This window comes from Scyliorhinus canicula, chromosome 24 (assembly GCF_902713615.1).
Source record: "Scyliorhinus canicula chromosome 24, sScyCan1.1, whole genome shotgun sequence".
Lineage (NCBI taxonomy): Eukaryota > Metazoa > Chordata > Chondrichthyes > Carcharhiniformes > Scyliorhinidae > Scyliorhinus > Scyliorhinus canicula.
In genome coordinates, this window is record NC_052169.1 from 15,608,119 (window position 1) to 15,628,047 (window position 19,929).

Below are 19,929 nucleotides of genomic sequence, written 5' to 3' on the forward strand. Positions count from 1 at the left end.
TTAAAATGTGTCCAGGAGAATGTTTTAAAGCAGTACGCAGAAGGCTCTACAGGAGGGAGGGGTGGGGGAGCATAATTTTAGGTAACAAAGCTGGGAAAATGGTTGAAGCATCTGTCGGGGAGCATCTTGCAGACAGCGATCATGGGCGAGATTCTTCAAAAACCGGCAGGGCGGGCAACTCCGGCACGAAGGAGTGGCGTCAACCACACCAGCGTCTGGGCCACCCCAAAGGTGCGGAATCCTCTGCACCTTCAAGGGCTAGGCCGGCGGCGGAATGGTTTGTGCCGCGCTGGCCGGCGCTGCAGGGGCTTGCCGCCATACCAACCGGCGCCGAAGGGTCTCCGCCAGTCAGCGTGAGTTGGCGCATGCGCAGGAGCGCCAACGTGTGCTGGCGTCATCCCAGCGCATGCGCAGGGCCGTTCAGCTCCGCGTTGGCCATCGCCGACTTTTACAGCGGCCGGCGGGGAGGAATAGAGTGCCCCCACGGCACAGGCCCGCCCGCGGATCGGTGGGCTCCGATCGCGGGCCAGGCCACCATGGGGGCACCCCCCTGGCCAGATCCCCTGCACCCCCCCCCCCGAGTACCCCGGAGGCCGCCCGCGGAGCCAAGCCCCACCAGTGAGTATCTGTCGTAACATACGCCGGCGGGGCCCGCCGAAAACGAGCGACCACCCTGTCCATCGCGGGCCGGAGAATCGCCGGGGGGGGGGGGGGGGGGGGGGGGGGTGCTGCCAACGGCCCCCGACCGGCCCGGTGCAATTCCTGCCCCCGCAAAATCCCCGGCGACGGAGAATTCGCCAGCCGGCAGGGGTGGGATTCACGCCGCCCCCCCCGGCGATTCTCCAGCCCGGCCCGGGGGGGGGGGGGGGGTTCAGAGAATCCCACCCCATAACTCTGGTCAGAGAATCCCACCCCATAACTCTGGTCTAAGTTTTTTATAGGAAAGGAAAAGGATGGGCCTGAAATCAAAGTTCTAGGAGACTAAGGAGGGACATGATTGAGATGGAAAAAATTAGGAGGGGCATAGATTGAGTTGACAGGAAGAAACATTTCCCCTTGGTGGAGGGGTCAATGACCGGGGGGGGGGGGGGGGGGGGGGGGGGGGGGGGGTGGGGGGGCATAGATTTATGGTCAGGGGCAGGTGGTTTAGAGGAGATGTGAGGAAAAGCTTGTTCACCCAGAGGATGGTGGGAGTCTGGAACTCGCTGCCTGAAAGGGTGGTGGAGGCAGAGACCCTCAGAACATTGAAGAAGGATTGAGATGTGCACTTGCGGTGCCAAGGCAGACACGGCTATGGGACAAGAGCTGGAAATTTGGGATTAGAATAATTAGGTGGTTGTTTCTGACTGGCGCAGACACGATTGGCCGAACAGCCTTTTCTGTGCTGTAGACCTCTATGATTCTATGACTCTGTGACTAGCCAAAAGACTGAGAAGCGGTCTGGGCCAAAATACTTTACTGGTAAAATATCTGAACGAATATTACAAACATTTTGGAACGATACAGGGAAATTGGAGGAAGGAGGCTTGCGTACGGTGAATATTACATGTATGAAAATGAAAATCGCTTATTGTCACGAGTAGGCTTCAATGAAGTTACTGTGAAAAGCCCCTAGTCGCCACATTCCGGCGCCTGTCCAGGGAGGCTGGTACGGGAAACGAACCGTGCTGCTGGCCTGCTTGGTCTGCTTTAAAAGCCAGCGATTTAGCCTTGTGAGCTAAACCAGCCCCTGTATCACAATTGTATTGTAGCACATTAAAATGCAACTTAATCGATGTCGACAACTTAAATACCCCATTGAACTATTTGTAATGACCATTTTGAAATGTCTGCAATGTTCTTTTGACTGCTATGAAGCACCCCAGAGGGCAACATGATCTATGTGGACAACCTGAATATCATTGTACTTTCTGTGTCATTTTGAAATGTTTGCAATGGTATTTCAAATGCCTTACAGGTAAAGTATATTTTCGCAGAAGGGGAAAGGTGTGTTCATAATGCAGCCAAACAGGTTGAGTGCATCGATGTGTAAGTCTTTCCAACATACACCAATGGCAGGGAGTAAGTGTGGAAGGAATCAACCATGCGATGGAAAGATAGTTGGGGCTTCTACCATTATATCTCCGGGCCATGCAAAAGTGCGTGTTGCCACAGCAACGCGGACCCCATGAGTTAGTTATAACACACACCCGCCACACCTATTTCACATCCGACCCTAATCTAATGAGATTTGCATGAAATGTAAGCAGGATTTGGAATTGGCAGAATGGACTGCATTTTGAGGTCTAACTTCTGCCCCTGCCTGGTCATATATATCCAATATATCCCTTTTTTCTTTAAAAAGTCAGTCTTTCCTCTGTGCATTATTAATTCAGTCAGCTGCCGTCTCCAGCTATTCCAATAGGAACCCGTCTGGTATAGATTCCACAGAATCCTGAACTAAATAATTTCCTATGGATAGCGTGATGTCATCTCCTCATGGTTAGACACCACAGGCATTCTGATGCATTGTTGATTAAATTTCATTCCATGCGTCAGCCAGATTGAATTATACCCATTGCTTTCCACGTCAAATAATTATTGTGGAGGTTTAAATGCCATTGTATGAGAAGGTTTGTGGTCCCTGTTTTTTTATTAATAATCGGCCACCTGGGTGTGGTTGACAAGACCTCCATTTATTCATCACACCTAGTTGCCGTCCAGAGGATGATGGGAATTTTGTCTTTGAACTGCCACAGTCCGGTGCTCTCTGTGCTGTAGAATTGGGACCCAATGACAATGAAGGAAATGCTGCTAAGTTTCCAAGCCTGGACAGCAGAATATAGCATCATAGATTTGTTACCACTCAGGTTAGCACTGCTGCCTCACTGCACCAGGGACCCGGGTTCAATTCTGGCCTCAGGTGACTCTCTGTGTGGAGTTTGCACGTTCTCCCCGTGACTACGTGTGTTTTCTCCGGGTGCTCCGGTTTCCTCCCTAATCCAACGGTGTGCAGATTCGGTGGCAGGTCCGACATTGCAAGGGGGGGGGGGGGGGGGGGGAAGAGTTGCCCTCGGATGAATTTTGGGGGCAACTCTCTTGAGGGACTGCCAATAGGCCAAGAGGACTGGAGAATCACGAGCGCCCGCAGAATATGGTGCCCGGCTGAAGCACGAACCCCGATCCGACCGCCAACAGGGGGCAGGACCATCACAACAGATTGGCGCCCGGCAGCAATTCCGTCTTTACTCCAGACGCCCGATGCCCCGCCACATCGGGAACGCAGCTCCCAGCTATAGGCAGCGGAGAAGTCAGGGTTTAGTGAGGGAGGAATTGAAGAAAGTCAGTATTAGTAGGGAAATGGTGTTGAGGAATTCGAAGGGCCTACAAATATTTGCTGCATTGGTGGTTACCTCCCAAGATTCTATATACACTGGAACTGTTCCTGCAGATTGGAGGGGAGCCAATTGAACCCAATGAGTGAACTCGGCCCATCAGGGGCGGAGAATCGGGGGAGGGCCTTCAGCTGACGTCCTGAGGCCGTCCCAACGGCATGCGGCGGGCAACGCGATGACGCTGTTTTGGAGGGGGTGGAGCATACGAAACCTGCGTCAAACAGGCGCCACCCCCGATTCCGTCAAAAGAATGGGTTCTCCGCCCGATCGCCGATTACGGAATTGGCATTGGCAAACAGAGAAAATCGCCCAATATCTCCAAATTTGCAGATGACACAAAGCTGGGGGGGGGGGGGTGAGCTGTGAGAAGGATGCAAAGATGCAGTGTGATTTGGACAGGCTGAATGAGTGGGCTATTGCATGGCCGTATGCACGTTCTCCCCATGTCCGCGTGGGTTTCCTCCGGATGCTCCGGTTTCCTCCCACAAGTCCCGAAAGACGTGCTGTTAGGTGAATTGGACATTCTGAATTCTCCCTCTGTGTACCCGAACAGGCGCCGGGATGTGGCGACTAGGGGATTTTCACAGTAACTTCACTGCAGTGTTAATGTAAGCCTACTTGTGGCAATAAAGATTATTATACATTGCATTATATATACCCGTTATTGCTTTCTGCAATTTCAATTCAGTCCTCTTTTTCCCCTTGACATTTAAAATGTTGGCGGGGGGGTAGACTGCTATTGGTAAAAGGAGTTAAGAGAAGTAGGGATCCAACGGGAAATCAGAAAGCAGGGTTGGACTGGCAGAGTTTTAGACTTGAAACGAGCAGCTTGCGATTCCACCAGAGGGAGTTAGCACGGCCGGGGAGGGAAGTGGGGGGGGGGGGGGGGGGGGGGGGGGGGATAAAACTACCCACTGTCGAAACCGTCCCCATTTTCCTTCCCGACGCTGAAGCTGAAAATCCTGCTTGGTACTTCAGTGGTCAGCATCTACGCCCAGAACTTCGGACCATCAAAGGTCCATGTGGCCCATTGAACCCGTCCCGCGAGTCAAGCCGTAAGAAAACGTGGAATTTAAACACCTTAGGGAAAACCTTCCAGTCCTGCTTGCTGCGGGAATCGTCAGAGGTGGGATGGTCAATTTTGGGCCATTTGAAGGTCGGTTGACCTAGGCCGGAAATCTCCGATCTCGGGACGGGGCGTGTCTGGAAAACTATAATAACTCAATACTATAATAACTAAATAATAACTAATAATAATAGCATTGGTCAGAATATTTAATACAGGAGTTGGGACGTCTCTTTGAAGTTGTACAAGACATTGGTAAGATCACACATGGAATACTGCGTTCAGTTCTGGTCACCCTATTCTAGGAAGGATGTTGTTAAATTAGAGAATGCAGAAGAGATTTACGAGGATGCTACCAGGACGTGATGGTCTGAGCTATAAGCAGAGGCTGGATCGGCTGGGACTTTTTTCCCTGGAGCGCAGGAGACTTAGGGGTGATCGTATAGAGGTCTATAAAATAATGAGGAGCATCGATAAGGTAGATAGTCAACATCTTTTCCCAAAGGTAGAGGAGTCTAGAACTGGAGGGCAGAGGTTTAAGGTGGAGAGGGGAGAGATACAAAAGAGACCAGAGGGGAAATTTCTTCACACAGAGGGTGGTGAACATCTGGAACGGGCTGCCAGAGGCAGTGGTAGAGACGGGTACAATTTTGTCCTTTAAAAAGCAGTTAGACAGTTACATGGTCAGGGTGGGTATAGAGGGATATGGGCCAAATGTGGGCAAGTGGGCCTAGCTTAGTGATAGAAACTGGGCGGCATGGACCAGATGGGCCGAAGGGCCTGTTTCCATGCTGTAAACATCTATGACTCTATCTAACTTCGAAGAAAACTGTCATAAACGTAGGTGGACTTATTTACATATACACAAGTTAAACTTTACATCGCATCTCACTCCCAGTGTAGATCCGACTGGGCGGATTGGCCTCACCACAGGCCCTGACTGGGGCCTACTTTTATCCCAGGGTTTAACAAGCCTCAGGTAGTGGGTCTTTGCCCCCTAGATGGGGAACTCTTATTCAATGAGCCCAGCGGGAGATCAATCATTGTTTTCCCACGATCCACATGGGGGTCATATTGAAAACCTTGAGTGGAACTGAGGGAACATTTTTGCTTCCATGCGTGTTTAGCAACAAGTACAGCCCAGGGCCCCACCCAGCCCAACATGATGAACGCTTCAGATAATACCGAACTAATAAGCCTCGGACGAGCTTCAGATAGACAAGTCCCAAAAGGAGTCAGTGTTCTCTGATTGCGGACGGCCATGAGCCACAAAGGTGAGCAAATCAGCTTTGCCGAGGGACATCTCATAGAACATAGAACAGTACAGCACAGAACAGGCCCTTCGGCCCTCGATGTTGTGCCGAGCAATGATCACCCTACTTAAACCCACGTAACCCGTATACCTGTAACCCAACAATCCCCCCATTAACCTTACACTACGGGCAATTTAGCATGGCCAATCCACCTAACCCGCACATCTTTGGACTGTGGGAGGAAACCGGAGCACCCGGAGGAAACCCACGCACACACGGGGAGGACGTGCAGACTCCACACAGACAGTGACCCAGCCGGGAATCGAACCTGGGACCCTGGAGCTGTGAAGCATTGATGCTAACCACCATGCTACCGTGAGGCCCAATCTCGATAGATTTTGATTTGAGAGACACGAAAATAAAAGATTCACTTTTAAGCCAAAGGATTAGCTGTAAATGTCAACAGTCCTGATTTGTAAGAAATATTTATTTAATAGTACAATGCATTTACAAAAAAAAAATCACATGAGGTCTGAAAAATATATCTTTTGGATTACATGTTTGTTTTCAATAAAGCACTTTAGACACCTGGAACTCTGTGAAGTATTTTATAAAAAAAAACCCATGACACATTGTGATCCACCTTAGTGCTTCAGACGAGAAGAGTAAATTGAAGTAAACATTTGCATACTTTGACCAGGCCCCTTAAAATGTTACTTTAAAAAAATTAATTTTAGCATCCGTGTCTGTAAATTCATTCGTGTCATTATCGGGATGGTAATGAAGACAGATGCTTTAATTACCCCAATTTTGTGGTAAAATGTGGTGGTGTCTCCTGGTTTAGTCCCCGCTTGCCACAAAGCAGTCGACGCTGTGGCAAGCGCCCTGTGCACATTCTATCGCGGAGGCCATTGCTCAACAGTGACTCCGCTGCAGAACAAACAAGAGGGCGGGAGGAGATCTGCGTACGTGCGACTCTCGGCAACAGAACAAACCCAGGGTTGGGCCACAAAAACAAAGAGAAGTTCAAATACTTGCCGGGAAGTTGTCAAACCAGGTATGCCACTGGAACCAAGCTCCCCTCAACAAAAGTTAGTTCTAGCTTGTTCCACCCGGTTCAGTTTGAAAACCGGCCTCGACCAGTTATGAACCAGTCGTGTCCTGAGATTTGTCGAGACAGTAAAGTGCAGGTTTTGAGTAACTGAGATTCTGAAGGAATCCTAGCCACAAAAGTCTATCCCGAGGCATTTTTCGTGTGGACACCAAGATATATTTTGTGACTAGTTTATTTTACGTTATCCAAGCATATATACAAATTAAGTTTTCTCGGACAGCCCTGAGCACAATGATTTCAAATTAAAACAAAGAAAGCTTTTGTGATGAACACCAAGACACAGGTCTCTATAAGTCCAGCACTGGAATGGTACAGTCTAATCTGCAATCCAGTTCCATTGATAACATATGCATACACATCCCGCATTAAAATGAACCGTCTCATCCTTGAATGGTCACTGGTCTGAATAGAGTTTCACAGGAACTAATCACAATACATAATATAATAAAAAAAAGTTCTTAAATATTAGCACAATGCATGTCATGAAGTAAATAATCGCCACAAAGCACCGTGCAGTCTGCTGTAAACTTTGGTTAATCCTTTTGGTTCAGACTGACAACATGGGTACGCCTCGTATCATTGGCGCATTCATGCCGGGCGCCTGGGCCTTGCGTTTTTGTATTGGCGCAAGAGCGGTTAACGCGAAGCTCCTAAATTCCTCGCTTTGCTATTTAAACACCTGAACCCTCGCAGCTTTCCAGCTGCCGGAAGCGCCCTCCCACCTCAGCCCCGAGCAGGATGCCCGCAAGCGTTTCTATAAATATTTCTGAGGGCCCCTTTGCGAATTAAGATAAGCTTGTGATGCGTTAGGTTGCGTACAAAGGTTGGCCACAAGTCGGTTCGTTTAGCTCTTTTTTTTTTGCAAAAGAGGATCTCTACTATCAGCGTCCCATTGCTCAATTCACCTCTCAAAGGGGGATCTTGGTTTGAACAATCTCCTTTCCGATGAGGCTACTTCGGTTCTTTAACTTGTTTGCTGTCTGCTGGGCCAAGCAATGTCTCCCATTGTGCCTTGTGGCCAAAGGGAAACTAGGACACGAGGGATAGCAGCATCATGTACAAATGCCATCCGTTCTCCGAGTATCGTAGAGAACGTGTGGTTGTCCTTGTGCTCGAGTCCCGCTCCTGCGTTAATGGGAGACAGCGGGCATCGGGATTCCGCAGACCAACTCCTTGGTGAAACGATGCCGAGCGGGTTCCCCTGATTATCCATACTCCTGAAGTTAGAATTCCCGCTCTCTTCCGCAAATGAAGGTTCCACCTTGGTGCCATTCTATCACCCAGTATTCGCAGGAGATCTAGGTTTTGCCTTTGAGTCAGTGCGGGGGATACGATACTCTTTAGATATGGCTACAATTTAGTGAGTGCTCATTTGCCACTTGATATAATAATAGAGGTGAGCAAACATTGATCGGCTTCTGAGCACAGAGGCACACAGCGTTGCATGCTTCCCTCCAAGTTTGTGCGTGAGTTTTCACAAGGAACTTCATTTATAGCGACGCGACTTATTGGCGACAGAAACACGAAGGAATTAGCTGGGGGGGGGGGGGGGGGCGGTGGAGGTTTAAAGAATGATACAAATCACCAACTCAAAGGAAGATTGGATTGGGCCTTCTCAGGCAGCTTCACTCAGCCCGTGTTTTCCAGCAAGGCAGAAGTGTTCATTGGTCAGGTCAGTCAACATCCATTTGGCAAAGCTTATTGTGTACGAGTAATCCTGGAGCAACACGGTTGTACATGCGCTGAGGTAATTTGGGCAGTCTGTTAGATGAGCGTCATTATCAATAACGTTAATATGTATCCATCATCGTCCATGTCAGATTACGTCTCTCAAACTGAAGTTACTCTCCGTGACTTCTCATCATTGAAAGTTGTACGATTTTCCCTAAATGGAGACAAATGAAGCAGGGTTAAGACATTGATGCCATCGGCTGATAACGCGTTCCCCCCCCCCCCCCCCCCCCCCCCCCCCCCCCCCAGCAGGAACCAGCAAGGTTGATCTTAGTGGCCACGAGGTACACCGGACTGAGGAGTAAGAGTAAACCATTCGACCCTTCGAACCGACTCCACCATTCATGGTTGGCCTGGGGTTGTGGTGTAACTTCACTTCCCTGTTTGCCCCCCCCCCCCCCCAAAGCCCCTAAAACCCAACCAACCAACCCAGATCTCTATAAACCAGGGGTGGGCAAACTTTTCCGTGCAAGGGCCACATTCAGAAATTCACAATTTTAAAGGGCTGCATAGTATATTAAGTAAAATAATTACTTCACCCGGTTATGATTCTTGGCGCCTCATATAGAACATAGAACAGTACAGCACAGAACAGGCCCTTCGGCCCTCGATGTTGTGCCGAGCAATGATCACCCTACTCAAGTCAATGTATCCACCCTATACCAGTAACCCAACAGCCCCCCCCATTAACCTTAAAAAAATTTTTTTTTTAAATTATTATTATTTTTTTAATGACTTCGTGGGTCGCATAAAGACCTTTGGCGGGCCACATGCGGCCCGCGGGCCGTAGTTTGCCTACCCCTGCTATAAACTCAATCGCTGTCATTCTGAAGGAAGTGCCTTCAGTATTAAAGCCAGTGAGGGTCCACGCGGGTTCCACAAAAGCAGCAATTCAAACTGTTTTTCCCTTGGCCCTTCTCAAAGCAGCAACGTTTATTTACCTCGTGCCTATGATGTGTGGAAATGTCCTGAGACACCGCCCCTGCGCGAGACACCAGCGCATGTCATTCAGACCCCCATTTGCCCCGGTGTCTGTTTTAAGGCACAGGCGGTTCTGCCCCCTACTGACCTCTTGGGAAATATGCCGTGACTCCCAGAGTTGCGCAGGGTGACCAATTGACCACTGAGGTCAGCCTGCGCCACACTGCAGTTCAGGACGAAATGACCAGTGTGCCCGCTCTCATTAACTGCCCACATCTGCTGTCCGTTCCAAACCAAGCCAATAGCGGGGCTGCCCAGGACGGCTCATTTACATACAGTAACATTCAAAGAGCAATTGACATTCTGGTCATCACGTTGATGCTGCGGTTAGCACTACTGCCTCACAGCGCCAGGGACCCGGGTTGAACTCCGACCTTGGGTGACTGCCTGTGTGGAGTCTGCACGTTCTCCCCGTGTCTGCGTGGGTTCCCTCCGGGCGCTCCGGCTTTCTCCCACGTTCCAAAGATGTGCAGGTTAGGTGGTTTGCCCCTTGGTGTCCCGGGGATGTGTTGGGTTGAGCGGTGTTACAGGGATAGGGCAGGTAGTGGGTCTGGTAGGGTAGGGTGCCCTCCTCGAGGGTCGGCGCAGGCCCGATGGGCCGCTTGGCTCCTGGTGCACTGTGGGGATTCTATGGTTCTCGGCGTGGCCAGACTGAGCTTACCCCAAACATTGGAAGTTTCATGTCCACATCGTCCGGAGTTTCCAACTTGAAGGCATTTGCCACTTTGGAGCAGAAACCGGTCTTAACAAACTGCAGGGGGGGGAGAAAAAAGGGAAGCATGTTTAAATTCTCTACGCTTTGTTGCAAGTGCTACTGTGACGGTTGCTTGCTTGCGTGCATGGGCCGGTGGCCAGAGCAGAGGATTTCACAGACTTACCATGACGACGAGGAATGGGATTGCTATGATCGCCAAAACGCCCAAAACAATGATCGCAATGGCAAATCCTGGGAAGGGTTTTGGTGGAGTCGGCCGGCTTGGCGCTGCAGGCGTGCTGGGAGCTGTGAACAGAAAGAATCTTGTTCAATATCCCCTGAGTAATGTATGTGGTCCTCGCAAGGTGACGCAGTCAGCGGCTAACGGCACATGAAACAGAATTGAATTGCCTGTTCTGCATTTCCCTTCAAGCCTATTTCAAAAAATGCGCCCCGTGGTCCCTCTTCAATCAGTCACTTTCCCTTTTTAATCATAGCTGAGGTTCATTCACTACCCATTTGAGGGCGATGCAGGAACCGCCAATGACCTTCAGCCTTGAATGGCTGACAACACCTCAATTTTGAGGGTTCAACAAAAGCAGAATTCCACCCGCAATCCAATATAATTAATTGAATATCAACAAACGATCAAAGGTAAGTTCCTCTTTGTTGGGTTAAGGTTGTGGTTTTCCTTTCCTTTACAAGACATGTTGGGTAGGATTCTCAGTTCCCCCAGCCGCGTGTTCCTCGGTGACACGCCATTCGCTGCTGGTGGGATTCTCCATTCCCGCCGCTTGTCAATGCGAATATCCCATTGAAGCCCCTCCCCCACGCCACCGGGAAACCCGCGGGCAGGGTGCGTCGTCAACGGGAACACAGAATCCCAACGGCTTTAATGCTGAATTGCCCCTTAGTGTTCAAAGGGTTGGGAGGGGTTACTGGGGATAGGGCGGGGGACGTGGGCCGAGGTAGGGTGCTCTTTCAGAGGGTCGCTGCAGATGTGATGGGCCGAATGGCCTCCTTCTGCACTGCAATGATTCTATGGGTTCTAAGGACACCCTGCCTAGGCCCACTCCCCCGCCCTCCCCTCGTAATCACACGTAACATTTGGACACGAAGGGGCAATTTAGCATGGCCAATTTAGTATGGCAGCACAGTAGCACAAGTGGTTAGCACTGTGGCTTCACAGCACCAGGGTCCCAGGTTCGATTCCAGCTTGGGCCACTGCCTGTGCGGAGTCTGCACATTCCCCCCCCCCCCCCTCCCCCGACGGCTACTGGGATTGTCTGGTTCCGCCAGAAGGCAATGAACTATTGGCTCGGCCGCCAAATCTCCTGCAGTGGGTCGCGCACCTTGACGGGTGAGAAAGTCCCAGCCCGCGATATTGGACGCCTGCCGTGGCTTCACCTCAGGTGTCACATTTAATCAATAATGCTCCTTTGACAGGCTTGATTACATTAAAGGTGCGCTTTAAAAGTACAGGTTTGCGCGGCATTTTTCACCACAAGCCTGACTCGCACCTCACGCTGTCCGTTCGAAAAGGAACGCAGACCAGCGTGAGGGAAAGAATTGCCCTCAGTTCTGGGTTCACTCAGAGCTGGCGTGGCGCAATCCTCGTCACCTTCGAGTGACCCGTTCGGGACATGTACAGCAACGAAACAGGCGGCTGTCAAGATTAAACCACCCATGTTACACCGTCCCCAGCCTTTTTGTCACTTCAAGGGCCGCGCAAAGGACGGTCCCTGCTTCCTCCCCGACAGTAATGATGCGCGGAGAAATACGATGTGCGAAGAGAAGAGGGCACAATTTTGTGAGTTGACATACGTGTGCCAGTCAGGAAGTTGACGTCCAAAGGTAAGTTGGCGCGACTGAACGCTGCCTCGTTTCTGGCGAGAGTATTGATAACAGAAGATCTGTCTGTTGTTCCATTGCTGAATACACCAACTGCTTGACTGATAACGGATCCAGACCTACAGATTTGCAAAGAGAAATAAAGGCGTTGACTGCAGAGTTCATTGGCAAAGGCACTGCTTTCTCCCTCTTTCTTTTCTTTAAAAAAAAGTGCTTTTATTGGGTTTTCACATTTTGCATTTCACAACTCGTATGTTACACTTTACACAACTGTTTCGAAAAGAGGGAATAAAAATAAGACAAGAAATAAAAGGACAGGCAGACGTCAGTCCAGATATTCACATGCAATTGCTTTCTCTCCCGCTGCGGGCGTGGCCCAGTTTTCATAGTTTCATAGAATTTACAGTGCAGAAGGAGGCCATTCGGCCCATCGAGTCTGCACCGGCTCTTGGAAAGAGCACCCTACCCAAGGTCCACTCCTCCACCCTATCCCCCATAACCCAGTAACCCCACCCAACACTAAGGGCAATTTTGGACGCTAAGGGCAATTTAGTATGGCCAATCCACCTAACCTTTGGTTTGGTCAGCGTACCTTTGTTGCGGTTACCAGTTTAGCCAGGGCGCATATTTACAGGCGTCTACCGACAGATTTGGTTCCTTGTCCCTCTCATTTTCTTTGCGTGTTCTCCCCCTCAGGTCTCTCTCTCACCCCTCCCCCGGTCTTTCCTCCTCATCTTTATCCCGTGGCTCGCTTGTGTCTCACCACCCCCCTCCCCCCCCCCATCCATACTCTATTGGTGGCCACGAACAGATCTCCACGCTCACCCAACTTGTTCCTCCCTCTTTCGGTGGACTGTGTGCTCACTTTGTCTTTAAAATGGTGACCACGAGGGACAGCAGGCGCCTTTACTTCTTTTGAGGGCGGCGCAGTGGTTAGCACTGCTGCCTTGCGCCGCCCGGGGACCCAGGGCCGGGATCGAACCCGGGTCACTGCCCCGTGTGGAGTTTGCACGTTCTCCCTGTGTTTGGGTGGGTCTCACCCCTGCAACCCAAAAAGATGTGCAGGGTAGGTCGATTGGCCACACAGGGGGCAGCACGGGGGCACAAGTGGCTAGCACTGTGGCTTTGCAGCGCTTGGGTCCTGGGTTCAATTCCCCGCTGGGTCACTGTCTGTGTGGAGTCTGCACGTTCTCCCCGTGTCTGCGTGGGTTTCCTCCGGGTGCTCCGGTTTCCTCCCACAGTCCCAAAGATGTGCGGGTTAGGTGGATTGGCCATGCTAAATTGTCCTTAGTGAGCAAAAAGGTTAGGAGGGGTTATTGGGTTACGGGGACAGGGTGGAAGTGAGGGCTTAAGTGGGTCGGTGCAGACTCGATGGGCCGAATGGCCTCCTTCTGCACTGTATCTTCTATGTTCTAATTGCCCCTTAACTGGGGCATTAAAAAGATGGGGGCTTTAAATTTAATTTAAAAGAACAACTCTTTTTCGCAGAGACTGAGAAAAGAAATGAAATGAAATTAAAATCGCTTATTGTCACGAGTAGGCTTCAATGAAGTTACTGTGAAAAGCCCCTAGTCGCCACATTCCAGCGCCTGTTCAGGGAGGCTGTTATGGGAATCGAACCGTGCTGCTGGCCTGCCTGGGTCTGCTTTCAAAGCCAGCGATTTAGCCCAGTGTGCTAAACCAGCCCCTAGAATTGACCGTTATGGCCTCTATCCCGCCTGCAAAACAACTTGGTCTTGCTGGACACATTCATGAGAAACGCACTTTGACCACCGCAGCACGCACAAACATTAGCTACCTTTCATATTCTCTATCTTTGCAAGTGATGAATGAGAATGGTTTTTACCTGAATTCGTTGATGAAGAGCTCAATGAAGTTACGATCGTTGGCAAAGATTCCATTGACCTACATCACAAAAGGACAATGTCAAATCATTTGACTAACCCAAGCAGAGCGCGTCGGCTTCAAATTCAAACAATCAGCCCGTGCGCAGAACTTAAATCTTTTGATTTAATTGCATTTGTTGCTGTCTTTCCGAAGACGAATCGCATTTGCCTGTGGTTTAAATTACTCCAATAACCAATCCGCTGATAGGTTTCCCCCCCCCCCCCATTTGTTGATGGGATGTGGGCTTCGTTGGCTGGGCCAGCTTTTGTTGCCCATCCCTAACTGCCCCTTGAGAAGGTGGTGGGGAGCCGCCTTCTTCAACCGGCTGCAGTCCATGTGGTGTAGGTGCACCCACAGTGCTGTTAGGGAGGGAGTTCCAGGATTTTGCCACGGCCCCAGTGAAGGAACGGCCAATGTATTTCCAAGTCGGGACGGTGCGTGACGTGGAGGGGAACCACCAGGTGGTGGTTTTCCCAGGTACCTGCGACATTTGTCCTTCTAGATGGTAATGGTTATGGGTTTGTAGGGTACAGTCTAAAGTGTTTGAGGATATTAAGTATCGTTCACTCCCCTGGGGGGATTTGTATGATTAAAGAGGGTAATACAAATGCTTGCTGAGGTCACTCAGGTATTTTGACCATGAATCCAAACAGTATTTGAGGTGGCTTTATTGCTCCTGATGCAGAGCTTTGCATGATCGGAGGGCACCTGGGGAATTCAGCGTACCCCATTCATGATTTGACAGACTGAAAACCCACATGTGACTCACAACGGAACATGTTCACCTCTGAAGGGGGGGGGTCAGCGATGATAACTCTTAAAACTAAATAGTTAGCATGCCACTAGAATCGTTTGACATAAGTTATTTTATTAAGGATTGAAATGAATTATGGGACTGAGTAATCATTATTAACCATTAAACATGTATTTTTAGGACATAGCAGTAATAAGTAATCAAATGGGATTTAGGATAGCTAACTTGACCAAAAGGACATTACTTCTGACGTCTTGTCATTGTGAAACAATCCAGGGTGCTGGTTCTGTTGTTCTGTTTCTCACAGACAGCACAGGCTGCTGGGATTGCACACAGCTGTCAGGATGAGGATCAATTGTGCGCTGCTTGCGATTCTATTGGGTGAAGTTTAAACACTGCTTGCAATTCTATTGGATAAGTTTAAAAGTAGCAGCTTCAGGGATTGGATCGCGTCCAACTGGGGTGGGCTATTGATTTTTGAACGTTGTATAAGTACTGTGTTCTGGTCATTATTCGGCAGAACAGGTCTTGGCAGATATCCAGTCTGTTCTCCGTGTACACGTAACAAGCTTGATTAAATAAGCCATCTTGTCCAGGTTGTCGTGTTTGTTCCTCTCTGTACTGAGCTGAGCCACCGGGGATAACCCCACGTGGAAGCTGACTCAATACACAGGTCTTGAAACCGCTCCTGCATCAACCTCCACGGTGGAATTCAGAACCACATTGAGAGCTCTGGCCTCCCCCCCACCCACGCGCTACCACCCCCTCCCCTCCTACCATCCATTACAACATGAATATGAATGAAGGGACAGCCACGTAGCATGGTGAGCGGCGACTCTGTATTGGGCAGAGAGCCTTGGGCACCTCCTTCATAACCCTGAGCCTCAATCCAACCCCTGTCTGAATTCCCGATGTGCGCTCCTGCTGTCTAAAGCTTTGCACCATGACAGCTATCCAGCAAAGCTGGCCTCAGACAATCTGCAGGGTTGTCGCTTCACGGTGGCAGCCAGCCGGTGCTGCCTTACCCAAGGAGCGCCATAAAGCGGTCAGAGGGGCTATTTTACTGTGCGAACTGAGATCAAGCCTCACACTCCAAGCGCGCCTCTCCCGAAATCGTGAAGCCACTTCCTACCCATTTTCCACCCTTTCATTATAAAAGATGGAGACCTGCGTGGAGCAGATTCAAAATTCCCTGCCCGGTGCTTGTGATGAATAAGACTGTAATGGGACTGGACAATTCGGTCAGATAATATCACAATTGTCGTAATTGCAGAGTGTGAAGAAGAGCAAAATATCACTGTGATCAATTTGGTTCAAAACCTGACGGTCTTTCTGCTGCATCATTGTAGTATTCTATCTGGAAACCAACAGTTTTGTCTATTTTTTTCTTGTCAATCTGCGACTATAATAAGCAACCGTAATCAAACATTGCACAGGGCGGCACGGTGGCGCAGTGGGTTAGCACTGCTGCATTACAGCGCTGAGGTCCCGGGTTCAATCCCGGCTCCGGGCAGGGGGTTCCAGCCCCTTTCCGACTGCAGGATCTTCCAGGAATACCGAAGATTACCCCCTCCCCCACGCCCCTGCGGCAGTTTTCCCTGTGGCAGGATAGGCGAGCCACGCAACACATCGTTGACATCAGCAAAACCGGAAGATGCCGAAGGGGCGCGGAAATCCCGCCCTGCCTGGTGCCAGAAACACGGGCATCGTATTATTGCTCCGATATGAAAATGGGCTCATTGTCGCGAGTAGGCTTCAAATGAAGTTGCTGTGAAAAGCCCCTAGTCGCCACATTCCGCCGCCTGTCCGGGGAGGCAGGGACGGGAATCGAACCGTGCTGCTGGCCTGCCTGGGTCTGCTTTAAAAGCCAGCAATTTAGCCCAGTGAGCTAAACCAGCCCCTGCCGCTCGGAAGTTTCACTTCACCTTTGGACAGTATTCGGTACTCACCACGTTTGTTATATTGGCGTTCAGCCCTCTGAACAGCGGACTTGATCTGTTGGTGAGACTGCTGGTAAAAGTTAGGTCTGGAAACCGGAATGGCAATTGGAAACTATCGACTGTGAATCTGTCACCTGAGGAAAGATCAGAATATATCAGGCCCATCTTCCCCAGCAACAAAGCTGTTCTTTTATATCTGCGACATTCACCCCGCACAAACTGGAAAGGGGCCTGGGCAGGGGGAAAATGAAGGACAATTAGGCATCGGCACACTGCAATGGGAAATGAAATTGGTGGTGAATGTCAAGTGGGGCATCACGGCCGCATGGTGGTTAGCACAATTGCTTCACAGCTCCAGGGTCCCAGGTTCGAATCCCGGCTTGGATCACTGTCTGTGCGGAGTCTGCACCTTCTCCCCGTGTCTGCCTGGGTTTCCTCCGGGTGCTCCGGTTTCCTCCCACAGTCCAAAGATGTGCAGGTTAGGTGGATTGGCCATGCTAAATTGACCTTAGTCTCCAAAATTGCCCTTAGTGTTGGGTGGGGTTACTGGGTTACGGGGATAGGGTGGAGGTGTGAGCTTGGGTAGGGTGCTCTTTCAAAGAGCTGGTGCAGACTCGATGGGCCGAATGGCCTCCTTCTGCACTGTAAAGTCTATGATTTATGTATCACAGCCACACTTTTCCCTATTCTACACTGCTCCGAATGTGAAACTTCACCCCCCCCCCCCCCCCCCCACATCAGCCAACCAACCGCAATCCAGTCTCCTCGTGTTCCTTAATGTACATTATGGCTTCATGTATTTAGTCTCGCAAATCATCTGATTTATTTTCTGAAAACAATACGGCGACTGGGAGGTACAAGAGAATCTTCAGTAACCTACTTCACAAAGCCGCCCAATAGTTGTAGACTGCAACTACACCGTGACGGTTGACACGTGATAGTTGAATAATAATAATAATCTTTATTGTCACAAGTAGGCTTACATTAACACCGCAATGAAGTTACTGTAAAAAGCCCCTCGTCGCCACACTCCGGCGCCTGTTCGGGTACACAGAGGGAGATTTCAGAATGTCCAATTCACCTAACAATCACGTCTTTCGGGGCTTGTGGGAGGAAACCGGAGCGCCCGGAGGAAACCCACGCAGACGCGGTGAGAACGTGCAGATTCCACACTGACGGCGTCCCAAGCCGGGAATCGAACCTGGGACCCTGGCGCTGTGAAGCAACGGTGCTAACCACTGTGCGACCGTGCCGCCCTCCAAAAAGATGCCAGTGAAGCTTCTGGACAGCTACACAGATCCCCATCAGGGAATTGAAACCCGCATAACAGACGGGGATACTAACCACTATACTAACCAGGAACTATAAGGACCATTGGCCGAGCAGTCACCATGGGAGGGGCACTGATGGACAACAGGGATCTTCCATGGTAAGGGATCTTCCAAGGTAGACGCTAAGCACACGTACATTAATCTCATCCAGCTCTATTCTACCACTGTCGTTGCTCCTTCCATAGGGCCATCAATTGGACATGCAACCTTCAAAGAGAATTAGTTCATTGTTGCAGCTGTCTACATTATGACAATGACCGCACTTGAAAAACATTTGATTGGCTGTCAAATGTTCCGAGGCAACCTGGGGTTAAAAAAGGCGCTATGTGAAGGCAAGTTATTTCCACATTTGTTGAGAAACAATTTTCAATCGCCTCCACATGTGATGCTGTGAACAGTTTTCTTACTAGCTGGAGACGGTTTGGGGCGTGGGGGCAAGCATCTTGTCCATGACCGATACTCAATTACAAATAGCAAAAGTGTCAAGCATCGCTCCAATCTTCTCTTTTACCTCACGTGAAAGTCAGATAAAGTGAAAGAACATCAGGGAAGTCCATCTACCCCAATAGGGATTATGGAGAGAAGGCAGGAGAACGGGGATGAGAAACATATCAGCCATTTAAAAAATTGATTGAATGGCAGAGCAGACTGGATGGGCCGAATGGCCTAATTTTGCTCCTATGTGTTATAGTCTTCTGGTCTAATATTCATTTTGGCATTGACAGTTCTATACCAAAAGATGACAGAATCATAGAATTCCTACAGTGCAGAAGGAGGCCATTCGGCCCCTCTAGTCTGCACTGACCCTCTGAAAGAGCACCCTACCTAGATCCACTCCCCTAGCCCTATCCCCATAACCCCACTGAACCTGCACGGTTCGATTCCCATACCAGCCTCCCCGGACAGGCGCCGGAATGTGGCGGCTAGGGGCTTTTCACAGTAACTTCATTGAAGCCTACTCGTGACAATAAGCGATTTCATTTCATTTCATTTCATCCTTGAACACTAAGGGGCAGTTTTTTTTTTGCATTGCCAATCCACCTAACCTGGATATCTTTGGACTGTGGGAGGAAACTGGAAGAAACCCACGCAGACACGGAGGGAAAGTGCAAAGTTCATACAGTCACCCAAGGCCGGAATTGAACCCTGGTCTTTGGTGCTAACCACTGTGCCAAGATGGATAGCATTCTTGGCCCTTAAGTTAGACAGTTCTGGCCTCGGCACCTGAGATCCAAGCAAATGGCCAGGGTAGTATTGAGGCGTCATTTTGCAGACCTGACATTGGGTTTGATGTGTTGGGTAAGCTGGGTCTGCGAGGACTGCGTTTACTGGAGCAGTGAGAGAGACAGGATTCCAACACTTGAAGAAATGCAACTTGATTTTATTGAACTCTTAACTATTATACATACTTTAACTATGGGTTGACACTATGCTGAGTTGACTGGAGACCTGAGGCTAACCTGACCAGACTGACTGACTACCACATGGTGTATGTTCTAGTTGCTGCTCACGGGCTCTGACTGTCTCAGAGGCTGGATCCCGAGAGAGCGGGAAAACTGGTGCCCTCTGGCTTTATAGTGGTCGTGTCCTGTCTGGTGATTGGCTGCTGTGTTCTGTGTGCTCACTGGTCATCCTGTGTGTCAATCACTGCCTGTCTGCACTCCATCATATACTTGGATGTATATTATGACAGGGTTGTCAGTGGTTCAACCGTTAGCAACAATTTGAACTGATTCAACTCTTAAACATCCCACGATGCTTCGCAGACATGTTAACAAACTGTGACTGCGAAGCCGTGTAAAGAGATGGACGGACTGGAGAGGTCAAAGAGGCAATTTGTAAGGAATATCTGAATGGATGGGAAGAGAGAGGGAGTGAGGCTTTCAGGTTTAACAAGGGAGGTCTATTCAAAATAAAGAATCTTCCCCAGTGGCCTGGCCAACTGGGCTTCAG

At 49.9% G+C, this 19,929-nt stretch overlaps 1 protein-coding gene across 1 annotated transcript in view; it reads right to left on the bottom strand.

The window, feature by feature from the left end:
* Positions 1-8,496: 8,496 nt before the first annotated feature.
* The window catches only part of LOC119956751 (mucin-17-like), a 58,304-nt gene continuing 46,871 nt past the window's right edge, over positions 8,497-19,929 (bottom strand). Inside the window, exons 23-28 of the mRNA XM_038784105.1 lie at positions 16,655-16,779; positions 13,911-13,969; positions 12,038-12,183; positions 10,398-10,519; positions 10,181-10,270; positions 8,497-8,692 (exon numbers count right to left, since the gene is read on the bottom strand). Of these exons, the coding sequence (XP_038640033.1) occupies positions 8,669-8,692; positions 10,181-10,270; positions 10,398-10,519; positions 12,038-12,183; positions 13,911-13,969; positions 16,655-16,779 (566 nt within the window). The 3' untranslated portion in view covers positions 8,497-8,668. The remainder of the gene's footprint in view (positions 8,693-10,180; positions 10,271-10,397; positions 10,520-12,037; positions 12,184-13,910; positions 13,970-16,654; positions 16,780-19,929) is intronic.